We start from the raw sequence: 22427 nt of genomic DNA, 5'->3' as shown, positions 1-22427 counted from the left end.
ATTGAACTATCTTAAAATTCTTTAGATTTAAATGATAAAACCTTCATGCAGAGAGAGAGAGAGAGAGAGAGAGAGAGAGAGAGAGAGAGAGAGAGAGAGAGAGAGAGAGAGAGAGAGAGAGAGAGAGAGAGAGAGAGAGGCGCTAGGATTTATATATTTTTAAAAGTTGACTTCAAGATACGATGAGCTTGAGAGAGGATTTAGCAGGAAAAGGAGTCATAGGTCATGAGGTCAGCTGAGCCATTCGGCCATTTATTGATGGATGATTCACAAGCACATGAGATGTTTTTATTTTATTTTATACATTTGCTTGTAATTTCTGGAATGCTTGTAATAGGAACATCATCAAAAGACAGTTCTTATGGCAGTGTTTTTCAGTACAAATGTCTCGGCATCATCTTAACAGCTGATGATCTGTGGGTTAAAAATATTAAATGTTTTAAATATAATATATTAATATCCATATATTCCATTTTCACATGCAATGTAATAATTTCTCTCTTTTTTGTGCATAAATTAAATATAGTCTGAAAATCAAACATGTTTCAAGCAATGCCTTCATCCTTTTTTATTAGAAAATGTCGTTTTGTTTAGCAATACTGTTTCTTCCCATAGTTTCGCTCTGCACACCATTGGCATAACTGCTCCGTTTTATATCTGGGGTAAAAAATTATATGGACCGAGACGATACGAAGGAGAGAAAAAAAGTTATCTGAACAAAAGCAGGTTGAACTTTACACAATCACAAATACACAGACCAGTAAATAACATTAAAGAATAGGAAGGTGAAAGGGAAGATCGCACGGGCATATAGATCTACACGCTTAGCTGCCGAGGGGATGACAGGTTTAGGGGGTGGCGGCTTCTTGTTGTTTTTGGCTTGCGATTTACCCAAAACAGCGCCGACATCGATGGGTTTGCCATAGCAGTCAAAGTTTGAGAGTTCAAAGTCCCGTGGCAGAGAGCCTACGATGCTGAAGTCATTGGAGCGCAAATCTGACTTGGAGGTGCATACCTTTTTGCACCTTGTCTCTGTCACCTGAGAGAGATAAAGAGGGAGAGAGTGAGAAAAAGATGAATAAAGAGACATGTCAGATCCCAGCAACATCTGGTATGATTTTTCCTGAAACAGTATAAGGATAGTTCACCCTAAAATGAAATTCTGTCCCCATTTCCATTCATTTCCTCACCCTCGTGTTGTTCCAAACCTGTATGACTGACTTTCTTTAATGAAAAAAACAAAAGGAGTTATCTAGAAGAATGTCCAAGCTTTCGGAAATGAAGCGGCCATTACCATAACTGAATTTCAGCTCTGGAGGCTTGCTCAGTGCTTGTGCATACAGTGCTTGTTTTCGGTTTTCCCGCATTAATTCTAGCGTGAGTCCTGATCCTTTTGAAGTGCATGTAAAGTGGATTTGCATTGTTCCCGGGCAGCCAATGAAATCCACAGGCTGGCATTATGCAAATTAGTTACATAGGTATGTAACAGGAAGTGTAATTGGAATTGCTGACCACTCGTTTCAACAGTTCAGAATCGATTCAGGCAATAACTTTATTTGTCATGCACTTTGATCTCTAAAATTTTGCATACTTTTTAAATTCGCAAACAGCTATATTTTACACTGCATGATAGAGGCACTTTAAACATACTTAATAAAATGATTACAAAATATTTAATATACAAATAAAACTGGAGTTGATTGAAAGAGTTACCGATTTACATTAGTGTTTTCCGAAGTGTGATTTTAGGGTTATGAAAGAAAGAAAGAAAGAAAGAAAGAAAGAAAGAAAGAAAGAAAGAAAGAAAGAAAGAAAGAAAGAAAGAAAGAAAGAAAGAAAGAAAGAAAGAAAGAAAGAAAGAAAGAAAGAAAGAAAGAAAGAAAGAACGAACTGGTACTGGTTCGGAACGACATGAGTGTTATTGATAACAGGACATTTAAGACTGAACTATCCCTTTAATTTCACACTTAGGTATTTTAATTTGTATAATTAGGAAATGAACAAATGATAGCTGGCAGGCGGATCATTTATGCATTATGATACTCATTCAGGCATCAGACATGGACAACTCAAGCCAAATCTGATTAAATGTTTCCCGCAGAATTGTGTCCCTCATGTAGAGGCACATACAATCTCTCTTTCTTGTAGCATTTTCCTTTCTCTTTACACTCTGAGGTGCTGGGAGAGGGAGAGTTTGAGGACAGGCAATTAATTTGGGCTCTTCCTAAAGCCCTAACAGGGCAGAGGCAGTGTAGCGTGGCCCTCCCACGCAGGAACAACAGGAGAAGAAAAGAAGTGGTGAGTAGGAACACCTACCTTGCATCAAAATAGAACAGGACAAGACAAGCATTAAGAACTGATGTGACATTGCACTGTCTGATTCTCTCTCTCTCTGACTAACAGAGCAGAGGGATGTCTGGAGTGATGTCTGATGGTCTAATGCCAACTTGTCTGTTGTATTAGTTCTGGATGTGTGGAAAGGGGCAGAAGCCATGCAGTGCTGGACCGTACTACTCCCCACTGGGCACACAACACTTAAATCCTCAAACAGCTTGATGTGTTTTTTAGTGCAGAGATTTAGGAAACTGTTTGTCAAATACAGTATTGGAGGTTTCATATCCTTCTAATAAATAGTGTCTGCTCAAAAGCTTTCAGTATGTCTGAACAGCCATTACATGGCTGGAGAATCAGTGGCAGAAAACAAGCCTTGGGACGCTTCCAAACAGCTCTAATTCAGAGCAATGAATGAGGTTTTCTTGGAGGTCAGTAACTTTCAGGGGTTGTGAAAAGAGCATGTGGGTTAATTTCGGGTCAGATGGTCTTCTGCTGTCAAGTTCCAGTCTGGGAGTAAATGTGTGACAGTGGTTGCAAACACACTGCATCCTTAAGCCTCCCTCTGGGGCCAATTTAAAGCTTATAATAGACTTCAGCAGACCACATTATTCAGCCTATTTCTCCTGTCTGTCAGGCAACCATTGCCTTCAAGCTCCTCTTCCAATTGTTGCTATAAAGCTGTCTGTTTTCTGAAGAACATGAAGTACTGTGATTATCCCACCTACACTTTTGCATGCAGACCTGACATTAGCAGTGCATGATTTGAGATTATATAACTGCAGGGACAGCAATGCAACTGAACACAATAAAAACAGAATTTAAACAATGATTTCTTTGTACAGGCAAAATTACCCATTTAAATATAATTTGTGTCCCCATGTGCTGCTTAACGTGAGTCATGGAATAAAATATACTTAGAATGAATACAGATGTGTCATGTATTTCAGAATCGGAAATAAAGTAAATTAAATAAATAATAATTAATTAACAGAATATTATATTTACAATACATTATTATGATTCATATATTTAATTGTATGTTATGTACAAATATTTGCACTACTGTTCAAAAGTTCTGGGTCAGTAAGATTTTTTAATGTTTTTTTGCTTTTTTTTAAGAAGTATCTTATGTTCACCAAGACTGCATTTATTTGTAAAAAAAAAAAAAAAAAAAAATATTATTACAATTTCAAATAACTGTTTTCTGTTTGAATATATTTTAAAATGTATTTTATTTCTGAGATGGCAAAACAGAATTTTCATCATTACTCCTTCAGTCATCAGTGTCACATGATCCTTCAGAAATCATTCTAATTTTTTGCTTAATAATCATTTCTTAATTTGATCAAAGTTGAAAACTCAGTGGGAACTCTAATGCTTGATTATTTGATAAACAGAAAGTTAAAAAGAACAGCATTTATTTGAAATAGTAACATTATACTGTGGCTTTTGTCACATAGAAGCGCTGAATATAAGAATGAACTCATTTAAACTTTTGAACAGTGGTATATTAAATAAAATACATAATTATATACATGCTTTAAGTATTTTTAAATGTATAAAAAATTATATAAATTTAAATGAAGGTAACACAACATACTGCGACACCACCAGAATACAATTTGGTATTAGATGGTAAAACAATGGTACTTTAAAGGGGTCATGACATGTTTTTTTTAATTAGGGCCCAAGCCTTGAAAAGGCGAAGGCCCTATTGTTTTCCTTCGGATTATTATTATTATTATTATTATTATTATTATTATTATTATTATTATTATTATTATTTTTCTTACGACTATTCGGGCACTTTTGGGTCTCTTAACGTGCTCAAAAACTCTTGAAACTTTGCACAAATGTCAGAACCCGCGGCCATTAGAGCCGGACTGAAGCTGGTACCCGGGCGTGGCAGGCGGGCTCGACAGCGCCCCCTGGAACGCGGTCCGAAAACTTGGTCCATAAATCAAACACGCTTGCGTGTAATAATATGAAACTCGGTACACTTATAGATCTCATCGGTTCATATATCCTTCGTGCTCTGACTTTTTACCCCAGCCCAACAGGAAGTCGGCTATTTGGCGTAGTTTAAAAAACACATGCAATGGAATTTAAAATACTCCTCCTAGAAAATTCAACCAATCACCACGAAACTCGGTGTGCATGAAGTCAAGACATGGAGGATGAAAAATTGCCAGGGGATTTTTGATATCTCGAACGGTTTGGCCGTGGCGAGGAAACGAATTTATGGCGAATATTGGAAACAGGAAGTGTGTTATAACATCCTCATACATTAATTGATCTGGATGAAACTTCAGCAGTGTGTTCACTGTAAGAGGCCGATCACATGGATGTGACTATTGTGAGTCAAAGTTATAGCGCCACCAACTGGCAGCAGGAAGTGTGTCACTTTCAAAATGCTTTAAAATCACCCTCTTATTTTTACCCGATTTGCTTCAAACTTTATGTGTATAATGTAAACACACGGCAGATGTAGACCTGTGAAAGGATTATTGATATCTTAAATACTGTTGCCATGGCAACGCAGCAAACTTTAATATTCTTTTTTAAAGTTTTTGAGACTCTTAGCATGCTTGAAATTGCATGAAACTCGACAGACACTTTACATTTATTGCCTAGTACACTTGTGCAAAGTTTCAGAAACGGGCGTGGTAAGGGGCTCAGTAGCGCCACCTTTAGTCAAAAATGGGGTATTAGTTTTACCTACAGTAACAAAAATCGGTATTTATATTTATCTCCCCGAGCCGGACAACTTTCTAATTTACAGTCATTAGCTCCGACCAACAGGAAGTCAGATATTTTGGTTTGAATGTGATTTGATGGGAATTTTGCCAGTCTCTCTCAGTGTCTGTGTGTGTGAGAGAGGAGGGGGGGCTTTATTTTAACCCTTTCTCTACTGTGTGGGACTTCTCGGGCACTTTTGGGGCCCTTAACGTGCTCGAAAACTCTTGAAACTTTGCACACAGGTCAGAACCTGCGGCCATCAGGGCCGGGCTGAAGCTGGTACCCGGGCGTGGCAGGGGGGCTCAACAGCGCCCCCTTTAACGGGGTCTGAAAACTTGGTCCATATATCAAACTGAATATTGCATGAATTAGTATGAAACTCGGTACACATATAGATCTCATCGGGCCGAACAACTTTCGTTCTCTAAGTTTTACGCCAGCCCAACAGGAAGTCGGCTATTATGGGTTGAATGAAAACGCACACCCCTGGAATTTTATATACTCCTCCAAGAAATTTAATTTGATCTTCACCAAACTCGGTCAGCATGAAGTCAAGACATTGAGGACGCTAAATTGCGGACGGATTTTTGATATCTCGAATGGTTTGGCCGTGGCGAGGAAACGAAGTTATGGCGAGAAAAGAAAAACACAATGTGTTATAACGTCTTCATACATTTATTGATCTTGATGAAACTTCAGCAGTGTGTTTGTTGTAAGAGGGCTATCACATGGATGTGACTATTGTGAGTCAAAGTTATAGCGCCACCAACTGGCAGCAGGAAGTGTGTTACTTTCAAGATACTTTTGACTAAAGTGGGGGGGTTATTTTTGCCTACAGTCACAAAACTCGGTCTGTATATTATGCTTATCGATCCGGACAACTTTCTCTTTTACAGTCATAAGCTCCGACCAACAGGAAGTCAGATATTTTGGTTTGAATGTGGCTTTGTCTCTCTCTGACAGAGTTCCCCCTGCCATTCTCTCTGTGTGTGTGTGGGTGGGGGGGGGGGGGGGGGGTGCACACACAGACAGCCCCCCCCCCCCTTTTCTGTGTGTGTTTGGAGGGGAGCAGAAAGACTCACACTGATACAAGCTCTAAAGCAGACTTCTTCTCGACAGTCAAAGCGGGGTTACGTTATTGCCAGTCGTGCACAGGAACCCGAAAGGCAACGGGGTGGCGGCTTTATATATATATATATATATATATATATATATATATATATATATATAAATATAGCTGCAAGCAGCGATGGAGGGCCCAAGCCGGTGGCAGCGCCAGCCCGGTGCCTTTAGTGCAACTAAAGGCACCAGGGTGGCGGTGCCACCGGCTTGGGCCCGTAATCGCTGCTTGCAGCTATATTTATATATATATATATATATATATATATATATATATATATATATATATATTTTTATTATTATGTTCCCTTAGGTGCAAATATAGTATTACTATAGGTTTTTTTTACAAAAAACTTTTAAAATGTAGTGATTTATGACCTTTTCCCACCCTGTTTCTCATCCTCTGATTCAAACAGTCTGTTTTGGGGGTGTTTCCCCTTTAAGAGTTCAGTGTTAACGCCCACTGTTATGATTGGCTAACGTCAGTGCCTATGCATCAATTATTAACGCCCCCAGCCAGAACATTTGCGGATTTGGCATATTTAAAAAGTAGTTTAAAGTTTTAAACACATTACTTACAGTTTGCGTCGTCGTTGTTGAGCCCAGAATAGTCGGCACGGACTTATCTTTGAGCAACAGTTTTCTGGCAAAGCCAGCATCATTTTGGGATTTGTTCTCAAAACAGTCATCCTTCAAATGTACAGAACACACGCTTAAACTAACACTGCCGTGACTGAGACGTCCGCAAAAAATAAAGTGCATCCATTTTTCCCTGACGACTGGATCTTTCGCAGCGTATTCAAAGATGTTGTTTGTCCACAGCCAGGAACAGCACATCTGCGTGGCATCGTAATTTCCCTGTACACAGACCCACTCGCTATCCGTCGACTGAACACTTGTGGAGCGCGCAGCGCGCGGGCGCGACAACGATACGGAATGAGCGTAGTTGTCTTGCGCTTAAAGCGTAGTTGCCTTTTGCCGGAGGCGGTCGTATGCAAACGCTGGTACGTCACTTCGCACCGTGACGTCACTTCTTACCATGGATCCAGAACGAGCTGTATTTAGAGCTTGATTAAATAAATTATTCGTTTATAATGGGGAGGACGTCTTAAGCTATGAAACTTGCAGGACGTTTTAATGATACAAAGACCTCTTATATACCAAAAGATCAAGGCAAATTTGGTTTCTCATGTCATGACCCCTTTAAGATTATGGTCGATGTTCAAAGAAGTGATATTGCCGTGTCCAAAAACTATAGTGTTATCATAGTATTATCACTACCAGTGGTGCTTTTCATAATCATTCTGTTTAAATAGAGTCAGCGGGTTGTTTCTGACCTGTAGCGTACTGACGTGTATAGGGGTGCTTCCCACGCCATTGATGGTGTTCTTGGCAGGGGTCTTTCCCTCTGCTTTCTCTTTGCTGGCAATCTTTGCTCTCTCCGCCTCCAGACGTTTAGGGCTGTTAAGCATCACCTGAACCACAGCATATTCGACCAGAGAGGCAAAGCCAAAGAGCAGGCAGGCAATCAGCCAGATGTCAATCGCTTTTACATAGGAGACTTTGGGCAGTTCAGAGGCCAGAGACGTGCACTCAGAAGAGAGCGAGAGCACTGACAGTATCCCTGCAGACAAAGAGAGGGGTCATTAGATCAAATGAGCAGAGGAGAGATGAGCTTGCACATTGATCTGAAGTTGTTCACACTAGAGCAGGCTGTACAACATAATATGAATGCATCTGTGACAGCATTGGTTTGAAAATAAATGCCATCCATGTATTGTAAGTTCTTTGCAACTGATGTTCATCTTGTTCTCTGTTTATACATTACAGTTTAAAATCTGGTGTCGGATGTTTTGATGTTTTTGAAAGAAGTCTCACCAAGGCTGCATTATTTGATCAAAAATACAGTAAAAACATGCAGTTGTGTTGTGAAAACAGCGGAGTTGCTTAATATTTTTTGTGGAAACCATGGTGCATATTCTTTAATGCATAGAAACTTCAAAAGTGCTGAATTTATTTGAAACATTAAACGTCTTTATTGTCCCTTTTGATCAACTTAATGCATATTTGCCGAAAATAGAAAATATTACTGACAGCAAAATTGCGAATGGTATACCTATACCAATACAATGCTGCTTAGAGAATTTAATCTATTTTATTATAGATGCATATATAGGCGAAACTCAAAGAATATCGTGCAAAAGTTCATTTATTTCAGTAATTCAACTTAAAAGGTGGAACTAATATATTATATAGACTCATTAGATGCAAAGTGAGATATTTCATATTTGTTATAATTTTGATGATTATGGCTTACAGCTTATGAAAACCCCAAATTCAAAATTAGAATATTGTGAAAAGGTTTACATAGCTGTAAGCCATAATCATCAAAATTATAACAAATAAAGGCTTGAAATATCTCACTTTGCATGTAATGAGTCTATATAATATATATAGCCTATGTTTCACCTTTTAAGTTGAATTACTGATATAAATTAACTTTTGCACGATATTCAAATTTTTCGAGTTTCACCTGTATTTATTTCAAAATATTTCAAAAAATATTATTTTATGAGCAGGCTCACATGGAATCACACAGAAGCACATCCCTGTCCCTTAAGTGTTTGTTTACTACACATTTGAATTTTATTTAATAATAATTTATTAATATTTAATCTTACAGCTTTTTCTCATATTTTATTAAAATATAAATATTATTAACTCTTTCCCCTGCAGATTTTTAAGTTGCCAGCATTTTCACAAAAATGTGGCCCCCAGAATATTTTTTTGTAAAAAAATTATCTAAATAAATTATAAAAGAATGCATGAAGCTAGAATATCTAAAAGGCTCTGTCTTTTGTTTCATAAAAAAAGTTTCATAAAAAAAGAAACATTTTAAACACACACGCACACAAAAAATATATTTTTGTTAAAATACTTTGTCCAGATCGGATTCAGAACGATGATCAAAACAGTCGAATCAGATCGAGTCGATCAACACCCCCAAAGCTTCACAGTCTTAACCTCTTCCTGGGTTGACATTTCATTAAACGTTTTGATTTATATGCTATTATTGAATGTTTGATGTTTTCTTCTATCAGTCGTTCTGCTTCTTCTTCGCTTGTTTATGGAACTGGAGATTATGTACTGATAGCGCCCCCTAACGTATAACATAGATTGCCGAAAAAATTTGTTAATGGCGGGAAAAGAGTTAAATATTATATTCATTCTGCACGTTTCCCCACAAAATCTACAAAAAATGTTCTGTAGATTCCATCTAGGCCTGTGAATAATCAAAATGACACACACACATACAAACCAAACACTCACAAACTGCATTAAATGACTGACCTGAAATAGTATGGGTTTGAGACCATGGACAGGGTTTTTTTGAGATGACACACTTGATGTAATCACGTTATACTGTGACAAGGACAACAATGTGGACAGAATGGTGGTGTTACTGGCATCACCAATGGAATCGCAAAAAAAATCCAATTGTAACCAAATCACGGCACAGGATTTGCAGACATTTTGTAATGTCCACCCATGAAACAGAACTAGCACAAGGAATAAGCGTGTTCCATGAAAACAGTGCATGCATTTATCAGCAATATCAGGCTATAATTGGAAAACACAAGAAATTGTCACATTTCACGGCATCTCGCGTAATCTTCGTCGCATCTTGGATAATCTTCTCTCACTGAACTCTGCGGTTCCAATAGCGAAATAACGCCTGTGGGCTGCAGCTGAGGCGGATGGAAATATCCTGGACATGCATTACATTTCCTTGGAGATGCCTTTAGGTAAGCAATTGATGAAAAGAAGCTATAGTGCTGTAGGGGATAAAAAAACTATCACCCTAAACCTCCTGCGCAGATGTGAGATCAGCGGCATTGAAGAGATTCATTGGTGAATGTTATATTGGTGAAACCGTGAAATGAAAAATGTAAAGGATGGGGTTGTTTATGGGGGTACAGGACTCCACAGAGACACGAGATGAGGGGCTGATGCTTGTGGCAGGACTGATGATTGGAAAAAGTACCCAGAGGCACACGGGCAGCGCTGGCGTCAGGGTTGATCCAAAAGGAGAGCCAGGACAGGACGACGATGAGCAGGGTGGGAGCGTACACACCCATCATGTAGAAGCCCACCTGCCTCCTCAGAGTAAAAATCACCTCCACACACGTGTAGTAGCCTATCATTCAACGGTTCAAAAGGTTGCTTTAAATGGACAAAAGGGTACATTTATCATGGAATTACATCTAATGGCTACCTCTTCAACTAGACCAGAGAGAGAACTTATGCACACATTTAGTGGCATTCATAAAAAGTGAAAACGTGTACCTGTCCCTGCGTAGAACTTGGTGCAGTTGCCATATTCAATGTCCTCTTGTTTAATATCGAACTGAGGCAGAGCAATCTCTTCCATCTGTACGGGGTCACCAGACTGCCACATGAACTGCAGGTCATCTGTGGTGTAGCCGACTGCACACACACACACACACAGACACGCACACACACATTAAAATGAAAAATAACACTACAAATAACAATAATACCTGTTATGCTAGCTTCATACGTCAGAGATTTAAATGTATGTTCTATGACTTTTGAGTCCATGAGATTACTAGATTACTAGAGATTACTTTTTACAATATTTAAACACACTTTCACACTTTAAAAATATGAAATATTATTAATGAAATATATAATTAAATGTTTAATGAAATATAAGCTAGACAGTTGTTCCTTTTTTTGTACGCAATTAAATCCAATATGCACTGGATACTTTACATTTGCCATGTTTTCTTAAGATATTACAACTTTTCTTGACCTTTTTAGACCTATTAAAAACATATTTTGCTTCATATTTCCAAGTTTGTCATGACTGTGGGAACTCGGATATATATATTTTTACAGTATTATTTTCTTCTAAATACTACTAAATTATGTTATTCATATTCACATACAGCTCTCAAGCTGCATTTTGCATCGCTGGGTGTCCATGGGGAAGAGAGTCAAGTCCAGTGGACAAGAGAGGGTAACAGACAACCTAAAAAAAGAGAGACAATACATTTGAGACAATGAATCATGCAGCAGCTTGGTCAGTTTGAATCAGGGTAGTAATTTGGAATGAGGCATTTTCTTTTTTGACCAACTGTATGGACACCTAAACATTATACACATTTGAGCTTGTTAAACGTTTCATTTCAAAACCATAATAAGAAGCGATATAAAATAATAATGAGTGAAATAGAAAAATAACAGATTCCACTAACTGCATTTAAAGTTTCACGCTGAAACGTTCACTTATGTGAATATATTCAGCAACCTTGCAAAGACTATTTTTGACTATTAACACCAGATTGCATTACTTGAAGGTCAATCAAAATGTAACCGATTTCATAGATGCCACAGACATAAAATGTCTTTCCCAACAGTAGAATAAATTCTTCATGCAGTTCCCTTTTTTGAGCACAGCATGCACACCAAGGCATGTTTATTTAAAACACCATTAACACATGAAAGCTTTTTGGTTTTCTCTCATAATCTGACAAGCACAGACTGAGATGCAGCAAAGAGCTACTTTTTACACCAGCAAGGCCACACAGCACTTGAGTGCACGGCAAGCAACTGAAGCACTGTGCCAAGTTATTTTTGTAAAGGCCTGGGAGAGGTTAGAGAGAATCATTGCTTCCCTGTAAGATCTGTTTTTGTTTAAGATGTATCTTTACGGTGTGTTATACAAATTATCGGAGAGGAAGAGAGATAGAGAGAGACAAGGGTTAATATGTAAGATGGGGTCAGACGGGAAAAGACAGGGGGACAAACAAAGATGCCAAATAAAGATTTCCCTTGAAAATAAACACTGCATCCATTATATTATCCTGCTCCACACTATATTTAGTTGCAAAAAAATTTAATCTCTATTATTATGTAGCAAAAAGCAGTTTCAGGGAAGGGGACTTGGTATCCAATGGGAAGGGGATACTGTATCCAATGTCCAATAATGAACAGTTTGACTAAAGCATATAAAATATGACATTATTCTAACATAAAGAAATATATATAGTACAGTATATGAAATGGCAGATGTTTGATAATTATTTTATATGTAGCCTACTTGTTTTCATTTGGTGTTTGTATATATATATATATATATATATATATATATATATATATATATATATATATATATATATATATATATATATATATATTATGTTCAGTTATTTCACTGGCAATGAAAATTACCTATTAATTGTCATTAAAGTGAAATTACTGAAATTAAATATACGAGCTTGATGAAAATGCTAATTTTAGAAGAAAATTTCAGATGGCACTTAGAGGCTTTTTCATCTGAAGTCTTCATACAGTATATATAGCCTATATATAGTTTCATTGGTGTTACATGTTTCCTTTTTATATGTAGTGTATAGTGTCATTCTGACATTGACATTTCTGAAATTATTTTCAAGATGACCTCAAATAAATAAATAAATAAATATTTGCACTAATGACCAGTCAGAAATCTCAGAATGTTTCAAAATAAAAAAATATAAAATAATTTTTCTCCAGTATACTGGACGTTTGGAATGGAGAAGTTATGGGAGAAAAGTGATAAGGAGGGCTATAAGGTGTGACAGTTTCATTGAGAAAAAGAGATAAGACATATAATGTAGGGAGGAAGTTGAAGGTCGATGGACGAGTAAAGGCAGAATTTGTTTCAGGGAGGTATAATATGAAATAAACACTCTTGTTTCTTTTTGAAAGACTCTCATTAAGACAGTAATCCCTTGCCACACACATACCCAGAGAAAGAGCAAGGCATCCTGGGACAAAGCCAAAAGTGAGAAAGGGCTCACGGAAGACCACCCAGCTCATGATGTGATACGGGTGGCATGGAAAAACACTATGGAAATACATTCGCCTCAGACATAATAGAACAAAACGTGATGCTCTTAAAAAAACTTCCCATCCAGACTGAAATGGCTCTGTGCCAGTGTTTAGATTTTATCTTTACACTAAACTGGACCATGTCCAATGCACGGCTGGCAAGGTGACCACAGAAACGACTCACATTTGTTTAAAGCATTACAGCCTTGTTTACCTTCATAAATAACTGTTTGTTTCTATCCGTGCTAATAAACCTTACTACATTTAAAAAAGAATATTCCCACAGCACAGGGTATGTAAAACACAGCAGTCTGTGGACAGATCTACAGCAGGTGTAGTCACTGACTGCTAGAAGACACTGAGAGCTTCATTCACTCAGCAGGACCTGTAGATAAAGCCCTGGACAGATAATGACGAGAGGTGTCCACCACTACTAAAGGACTGAACTTTCACATGGGATCAAATAGCAGGAGCTGTAATTTAGGTGTCAGTGGTGAGGTGAAACTCTAGGGTCAACAGATGTATCGAATCTCCAATTCTCAGATCACTTCAAGTCCCCTGAGGTTTATTAAAAGCATTAAGAAGAGCTCAGAGGAGGGTTCAGTCACTACCTGTACCCTAGTGAAAAATAAATATACCAAAATGCATTTGAAATACATTTATTTTATGCTAAATATACTAATACTAAATATAAATACCCTGCAATTGTACTTTTGGTATAATGAAATACTTAAAGTCTGCTAAATTGGAACAACTAACATTGTACTTAATGTACTTTAGTTATCTGGAAGTAGTGCTGAGGTCCGACTAAAGATATATTTAAGTATATTTGATTGTGCTAAAGTGAAACTACCATAAGTATACTTTAGGTACACTTTAAATATCTTGCATTTAAAGGCTGATATTATATAGGGATCATACTATCCTTACTAATAGTGATATTAAAACACATTTTAGGCTTAATATTAAGAAATGTGCATTGTGCAATAGAGAAGCACTCCAAATAAAGTTTAATCATAATATGATTGTTTTCATTGTATCAATACTTGCCTCAGAGTAAAAAGATATTAAAAAGTAATTTAACTTGATTTCTCAAAATTGTTCATTCATTTATTCAAATTTTTATCCCACACTGTGACTTAATATACACTACCATTCGAAAGTTTGGGGTCAGTAAGTGTTTTGAGCACCAAATCAGCATATTAGACTGATTTCTGGAGGATCGTGTGACACTGAGGACTGGAGGAATCATAGGAATAAATTACAAAATGTATTAAAATATATTCAAATAGAATGTGTAAAATATTTCACGAATATTACTATTTTTACTGTATTTTTTAAATCAAATAAAGCCTTGATGAGCATACAGTAAGATACTTCTTTCAAAAACATTACAAAATCTTAACAAACTCAAACTTTTATTTTAAACTTTATCTCATAATTTTATATATTATTTCTCGGAAAAAGGCTTCCATCAAGTTATGAACCTGGCTGACGCATTCAATTTAACACCTTCCGATCAAACTGCATGGTAATTTGTTCCACTTTAAAAGGCCCTGACATCTGATAAACTCTTGTGTTTGCTTTGTTTAGATTGCTGTGGTAAATAATGTGAGTAGGTGTTACCGGCATTTAGACCTCATTTGTCACCATCCACAAAGACAGAGGTTGTGTGCTTAGCAGGAAGAGAGAATTAAACTTCACCTCATGCTGATGAGTACGTCTCCGTTTCTGAAGATAAAGAGCAGGATGTTCTCCTGAGTAACGTCGTGAAAGTTAGCACTCTTTTCGTTGGCGAAGAAAAGGTCGGGTTTCCAAAGGCATTTGAACATCGTCGGGTCAACGGTGAGTGAGTCCGACTTGTAGTCCTGAGGAAGCCGGAGTCTGGGGTCGTTCCAGCGCTGTCTCAAGAAGATGTTGACACGATAATCCTATAAAATAAAGGTTGAAATTTTTCATAAATCTGTTAAACTGCATTAAACCTGAAAAATCAACTATTTTGTGACACTGAAAACTTGATTCTGGGTGGGTGGGTGCTAGCTAGGAGGGCTGACACCTGTCTTTGTGTTACGTGACAGGAACTGTTAGAAGCCTTGACTTGGACACAAAAACAGCACATTAGTTCTTAGAGTGACAGAGAAGCCCAGGTGTCTTAGGAAACGCCATGGCAACCAGCATTTCTCACGACCTCTGAGTGATGTTTTAAAAAACGCTTGTCTCTGAAGTATCTAGGCTCCAATAATGGCTGGTATTGAAGTCGCGCAGCTGCGGCGCTCAGAGCTGCTCCTATTTACATTTCCAACTATCGCAAACATCAGAGGCATGCAACGGGTGCTGCAATGAGGGCTCACGCTGTATGCGAGCACCTACACTGGGGAAAACACAGGGTTCGTTAAGTCAGATTGGCCCCAGCTTCCCTGCCGGCTTGCGTGAGCAAAAAGCTTTGAAGTGGCATTTTTTTAGTGGAGCTTGTTTTGCTAGCGCTGATACTGTGAAGACAGATGACATGCCAAATAAAATGGCCACACTCCAGCTGCACTACTGAGTCAAGTGAATTTGGTCCCTAAGTGTCTTTGCGTGTATGATTCACATCTTGGTATGTCCTGTTTTTCGTTCCGTGCTCTGACCAGGAACGTTCAGGATGTATTACACACACCACGGATGGCATTGTGTCATATTTACAAGTGTTGTTTTGTTGGACTTGTCCAAATGTTAATAAAGTGCTACATAAGCTGTGGTAGTGCTTGCTTCTTACTAGTCGGGTCTCTGGAGAGGTTATGAATAGCCTTTTTGTATTTCTGTCTAATGCCACCTGTGCATATTAAGGTTAACCACAGCAGAATGATGCAACAACAAAGTGGGACCTCATTTTCAATGCCTGGTGTCACGCAGCGCTCCTGTAGAACTGACTGCAAACTATATTCAACCTATGACACCATGCAGTGCTGGGCAGAAAACACAGCCCTCTGATGTCTTTCCAGGGGAAATATTTTCAGTAGAGGTGATCTGAGACACTTTGGCATGATGGGTTGTTTATGCGTGTCACTGCTCATAAGGAGCCAGACGTACGATTGTGGGGTCTGGAGCTGATGTTTTTCCCCTGGTGGAGTGTTAAGTAAACACGGTAAGCCCAAAATAAAGCACACAGTCATGAATCCAATCATCTGTCTTGTAGGGGTTTCCCCTGACTAACTGACATTCTGAAAACGACACTTTTTTACATAGTTTTTGTTGTTGTTTTACAAAAATGTTATGTTCTTTTGATCTAATTATTGATTTCAACATCAATGACATTTTAAAAAAATCAGAAAACGCAAAAATAGTGAAATAAGAAAAGAAACCAGCAGAATAAAACTGAGGGAAATATATGGCTCAATATGGTCAAAAGTTGTGTTTAGAACACTTCAAAAGGTTGGCTGCATCCGAAATCGCATACAATATAGTAGGCGAAAAACAGTATTGTGACAAAAGAAGTATGTCTGAATTTACAGTACTTATAAAAGAGTATAGGCATAAAGTAACCGTATGGCCTGCTATTTCCGGCGAGATTCTGAAGTGTGCATCCGATCACACTTTACTATGCCATGAGCACGGGAGAGCATTTATGAATGGCAGTGAAGCGACCAAGGTCCATTTCAAGGACACAACGCAACTGACGCTGGTAGATCATGTGATAAGGGCAACATGGCAAACGTAGTATGTCCAGATTACATTCATACTTAGAACATACTTTTTTAGCAGTCGTGAAGTCATTTCTTTTTCAAGATACCTATTCAAGAGGGAATTACGAATTGACCAAAATTGTGAATAAGTTATATGACAAATGCCACTTTTGATGAACATATTAATACTCCAGGCATATTTCTGTTGTAAAATAACTTTACAAAGAAATTGACTGATAGTTAAGAACTTGCCCTGACCGTGATTTTGCCATTACATTACAGCGCAAATATTTCTGTTTTAAAATGGCAAATGTTGAGGAAAATATGTAAATGAATATATTTATAATATCTATTTAAAAAAAGAGAAAATAATACCTTTATTTAGCAAGGATAAATTAAACTGATCAAAAGTGATAGTATAGACAATTCCTTTCTATTTAGAAATGCTGTTATTTTGAACTTTCTATTTATCAAAGAATCCTGCTAAATTGTTAAATGTGTCAGTTAACAAAAATAAGCAACATATTAAGCAACATAAAACTTTTTTCAACATTGATAATAATTATAAATGTTTCTTGAGCAGCAAAGCAGCATTAGACTGATTTCTGAAGGATCATGTGACACTGAAGACATACTGGACGTGTGGATGTGTATGTGTATGAAAGTGATACCATAGTGGTCTCTTGGATGGACCCAAAGCTGTTGATGAAAATGTTCACACGATCCTCAACAGGAATACCTAAAAACAAAACAAAACAAACAAACAAAGTGGACATCTCAGCACATCAAACACATCTATCAAACAAGACGCCCCAAAAGTCATTCTAACATTTTTAGCAGAGCACTTTCTCACGGACTCTTATGGTTAACATTAACTATTTGGTTTATACCATGAAACATATGTTTGCACTTTATATGTATTTACTAAATGGAAAGCATGGCATTATAGGAAAATGCTCCAACTACTCCACTGCTATTCCTATTCCCAAGATGATTATGTTGACTTTAATGACTGCCAGGAGCTTTCATCTTGCTCAGATATGAAGAGCAGCTGGCTGGCCATAGAGACTAATAACACTGAATCATACAGTGAGCTCTTAACACTCAGACCACATCAAGGCCCACGTTTACACTGAATGCCAGAGAGCAGGAGGTTACAGAGCTTCTCACTCTTTACAACTTGGTTCATTATATATGGAACGGCTGCCAACAGTAGCATAACCTAGAATTAAGTATCTGCCACAATGTATATACAACAATAAAACGTGATTTGTTATTTAATAATTGTACATAAATGTAGGCTATTTATTTACAGAAGGGCATGCAAAAAGTGCAAAGCTTACAAGTGAACATGAAAAGGACAAATATCAGTAAACAGTACCAACAGAAGAATACATTTACACTAGCAAAGAAAAAAACGTTCAATGTTGTCTTGACAAAGCCTTATAGATGTGACAGTATCTTGTTAAAGGGTCATGAAACCTTAAAACTGTTTTTTTGAGATGTTAACAGATATGCAGTTTGCACATCAATAAAAACAACACTAGCACCCATTATTATTAAAGGGGTCATGACATGGGTTTTTTAATTTTATTATTGTTCCCTTAGGTGCAATTACAGTATTACTATAGTTTTTTTTACAGAAAACTTTTAAAATGTAGTGATTTATGACCTTTTCCCACCCCGTTTCTCATCCTCTGATTCAAACAGTCTGTTTTGGGGGTGTTTCCCCTTTAAGAGTTCAGTGTTAACGCCCACTGTTATGATTGGCTAACGTCAGTGCCTATGCATCAATTATTAACGCCCCCAGCCAGAACATTTGCGGATTTGGCGCAACTGTTTAGTAGCGGGAGATGCATGCGAAGCGATGGCTCTTGCAATGATAAAACCTTATATGTTTGAGCCGGAATCAGATGAGGAATCAGAGGAAAATGAACCATCACCACAACAACGGAGACTGGATCAGCCCGTGTCCACATGGAAAGTAAAACTATTTTGAATTAATAAAAAAATTGTAACCCGAGACACTTGAAAACGGATTATTGTTGCATAATTTGCTAACAGTTTAACATTATTTAACTAATTTCAATGAAATGATAGGGTGTACCACAGACAAAAATGCATGCACAGGCCATCTTTGAAGATGCAGCATTGATTAAGGCAACATTTTTAATTTTCTATCACATGTAGGCCTACTAGAAAGGCGACATATTTTCAATATTCTCTTATACAAATGTGTTTATATTAGCCATGATAAAAAGTAAGTTTGCGTCGTCGTTGTTGAGCCCAGAATAGTCGGCACGGACTTATCTTTGAGCAACAGTTTTCTGGCAAAGCCAGCATCATATTGGGATTTTTTCCTCAAAACAGTCATCCTTAAAATGTATAGAACAAACGCTTAAATTAACACTGCCGTGACTGGGACGTCCACAAAAAATAAAGTGCATCCATTTTTCCCTGACGTCTGGATCTTTCGGCAGCGTATTCAAAGATGTTGTTTGTCCACAGCCAGGAACAGCACATCTGCGTGGCATCGTAATTTTCCTGTACACAGACCCACGCGCTGTCCGTCGACTGAACACTTGTGAGGCGCACTGCGCGCTTAAAGCGTAGCTGTCTTGTGCTGGAGGCGGTCATATGCAAACGCTGGTACGTCACTTCGCACCGTGACATCACTTCTTACCATGGATCCAGAACGAGCTGTATTTAGAGCTTGATTAAATAAATTATTCGTTTATAATGGGGAGGACGTCTTAAGCTATGAAACTTGCAGGACGTTTTAATGGTACAAAGACCTCTTATATACCAAAAGATCAAGGCAAATTTGGTTTCTCATGTCATGACCCCTTTAAGGGAAAGGTGTTGTTGTTGTTGTTTTTATTTTCTGAGCTATTTCATTCTTCCGGTTGAAAAGCAAAGTTGAACTATAATGCCACGGAAAGTGAGGTATTTGCATTCCTTCGGAGTAGTGATCAGCTGCCGTGGCTGGAGAGTACGCTTTTACGTCACCAGTTTCTCTGTACTATTCAGGAGAATAGATTCATTTAATCCAATCACTGCGCTGTATTACGCATGAGATCGCATTACATTCCAAGGGTACTCTATTGGATTGAGATATGACTGTGGTGGCCATTTGAGAACCGGTATATTGAACTCATTGTCATGTTCAAGAAACCATTTTGATATTTTTGAGCTTTGTGACACGGTACATTGTCTTGTTGGAAGTAGCCATCAGATGATGGATACCATGTGGTCATAAGGATATGGTCAGCAGCAATACTCCGCTGTGGCGTTTTAACAATGCTCATTTGGTACTAAGGGGCTCAAAGTGTGCCAGGAAAATATCCCACACACCATTACACCACCAGCAGCAGCCTGAACCGTTGATGCAAGGCTGGATCCACGCTTTCATGTTGTTTACGCCAAATTCTGACCCTACTATCTGAATGTCGCAGCAGAAATTGAGACTCATCAGACCAGGCAACATTGTTCCAATCTTCTATTGTGCAATATTGGTGATCCTGCAGGGTTGTATTGTGTGAATTGTATCCTCAGTTTTCTGTTCTTAGCTGACAGGAGTGGCACCGGTGTGTCTTCTGCTGCTGTAGCACATCTGCTTCAAGTTCAACATGTTGTGTGTTCAGAGATGCTCTTCTATTTGAGTTACTGTTGCCTTTCTATCAGATCCAACCAGTATGGCCATTCTTCTCTGACCTCTAGCATCAGCAAGGCATTTTCGCCCACAGAACTGCCGCTCACTGGATATTTTCTCTTTTTCATGGCCATTTTCTGTAAACCCTAGAGATGTTTGCGCGTGAAAATCCCAGAAGATCAGCAGTTTCTGAAATACTCAGACCAGCCTGCCTGGCACTATCAGCCATGCCACATTCAAAGTCACTTAAATCACCTTTCTTCCCCATTCTGATGCCTCAATTTAACTTCAGCAAATCGTCTTGACCATGTCTACATGCCTAAATGCATTGAGTTGCTGCCATGTAATTGGCTGATTAGATATTTGCGTTAACAAGCAGTTGAACAAGTGTACCTAAAGTGGCAGGTGAGTGTATATATAAGGGATAATGTACATCCAGCCGGTTGTTATTGCAGAATAAACCCTGACAGGGGGATCAAAACTTTTACAAAGGAAAAAAAATTTCCTAGCAAGCTTATAGCGCTGACCTCAGTTGCTCGAATGAGCCAGTGTTATCAGTTTTTACCGAGGAATAACATACCGCTGGATGATGTGATTAACCAATCAGAATCAAGTATTCCACAGAGCAGTGTAATAAATATCATGGCACTGCAAGGGTAGCCTACTGACCTTTGAAGTTGGGTCGTATTCTTGGGTCATAGGTGACCAAAAGTCTATTAAGAATGTTGCTGGTGGAGTTCGCTGGAACCCGTGCCAGATCCTCTGATGACAGCTGCCTGAAGGGACCAGAAAGTGTTAGGGTGCAGTCTTTAACAACAACAAAACTATATCAAGTCATGCTCATGTTTAAAAATGCAGTCATCTGTTTATTAAAAAGTCGTTTCATTTTTGTGAAGGACAGCATAATAAAAGTCACCATGTATAGTTACATAAAACCATTGTGACTCCATTGTGATGGCTTGTTGCATTAATTTGCCACAGTGTGAAGTACACACACAACATTAGAGCAAATTAGCTGTTTCTATAGTTCCCTGTGTAATAGTCAGAAAGTCAACATAATGTATTGCACCATGTTGCCACAAAATGTTGAATGCAAATACACTTACGAAGGACAGTAAACCTGTTTTCCTTTCTTCTTTCCTTTCTTAGCAGATTTTTCTTTGGTGAATCCTCCTTCCATCCAGACACAGATGATAAGCAACAAGAAAATCACCTTTAGAGCCTTCATGTTACAGCAACTCAACTTAGTCTGGAAGAGAAACAACACGTACATTAAGAGCAAATAATGCAGTACATACGGTATATTACATACATTATACAGATTTTTTTTTAAACGGCATATCATTGTCAGTAGGCATTGTCAAGAACAACGCATTTGCATATTATGTCACTATTTTACAGTTAGAAAAATTATTATACTGATATTATTGTCTTTGTTCAAAGACATTTTATAAGCGGAGCACTAATATTCCCAGGCTATCAATGGATAACAACGTCCTCTCTCAGAGGACACACTAGCTGTCTTAGAGACTGATGGCCTGTTGGCTCAGGAAATGTGGTTCTGTTGTATCCGTGACCGCTTTAAAAATGGTTATGGGTGTCTGTCACAGTGGGTGGTCTGACAATGTGTTTCTACAGTAAAGCACATTGTTTCCACAAATTAAATAGGACAAATATAGCTGCAAGCAGCGATTACGGGCCCAAGCCGGTGGCACCACCACCCCGGTGCCTTTAGTTGCACTAAAGGCACCGAGGTGGCGGTGCCACCGGCTTGGGCCCTCCATCGCTGCTTGCAGCTATATTTATTTATATATATATATATATATATATATATATATATATATATATATATATATATATATATATATATATAAAAAAAACGCCACCCCGGTGCCTTTCGGGTTCCTGTGCACGACGGGCAATAACGTAACTCCGCTTTGACTGTCGAGAAGAAGTCTGCTTTAGAGCTTGCATCAGTGTGGGTTCTGCAAAAGTGCGCATCGAGGGCACATATAAGAAAA

General features: G+C 38.1%; 1 protein-coding gene across 4 annotated transcripts in view; it reads right to left on the bottom strand.

Moving 5' to 3' along the window:
• Positions 1 to 224: 224 nt before the first annotated feature.
• glrbb (glycine receptor, beta b) overlaps positions 225 to 22427 on the bottom strand; it is a 38295-nt gene continuing 16092 nt past the window's right edge. For 2 of the 4 annotated variants that reach the window (XM_079630477.1, XM_079630476.1), the window contains exons 2-10: positions 21513 to 21655; positions 21076 to 21182; positions 17426 to 17493; positions 14797 to 15023; positions 11166 to 11248; positions 10540 to 10680; positions 10238 to 10390; positions 7530 to 7816; positions 225 to 1039 (exon numbers count right to left, since the gene is read on the bottom strand). In XM_079630477.1, the coding sequence (XP_079486603.1) occupies positions 743 to 1039; positions 7530 to 7816; positions 10238 to 10390; positions 10540 to 10680; positions 11166 to 11248; positions 14797 to 15023; positions 17426 to 17493; positions 21076 to 21182; positions 21513 to 21634 (1485 nt within the window). In that variant the 5' untranslated portion in view covers positions 21635 to 21655 and the 3' untranslated portion in view covers positions 225 to 742. Of the gene's footprint in view, positions 1040 to 7529; positions 7817 to 9543; positions 10391 to 10539; positions 10681 to 11165; positions 11249 to 14796; positions 15024 to 17425; positions 17494 to 21075; positions 21183 to 21512; positions 21656 to 22427 lie in introns of those variants that run through there. The other 2 variants (XM_079630478.1, XR_013799725.1) reach the window with 2 other exon arrangements.

Source organism: Phoxinus phoxinus, assembly GCF_949152265.1.
Source record: "Phoxinus phoxinus genome assembly, chromosome: 12".
In the NCBI taxonomy this organism is placed as follows: Eukaryota; Metazoa; Chordata; class Actinopteri; order Cypriniformes; family Leuciscidae; genus Phoxinus; species Phoxinus phoxinus.
The sequence above is the reverse complement of the archived record's forward strand: the minus strand, read 5'-3'. Positions and strand labels throughout refer to the sequence as shown.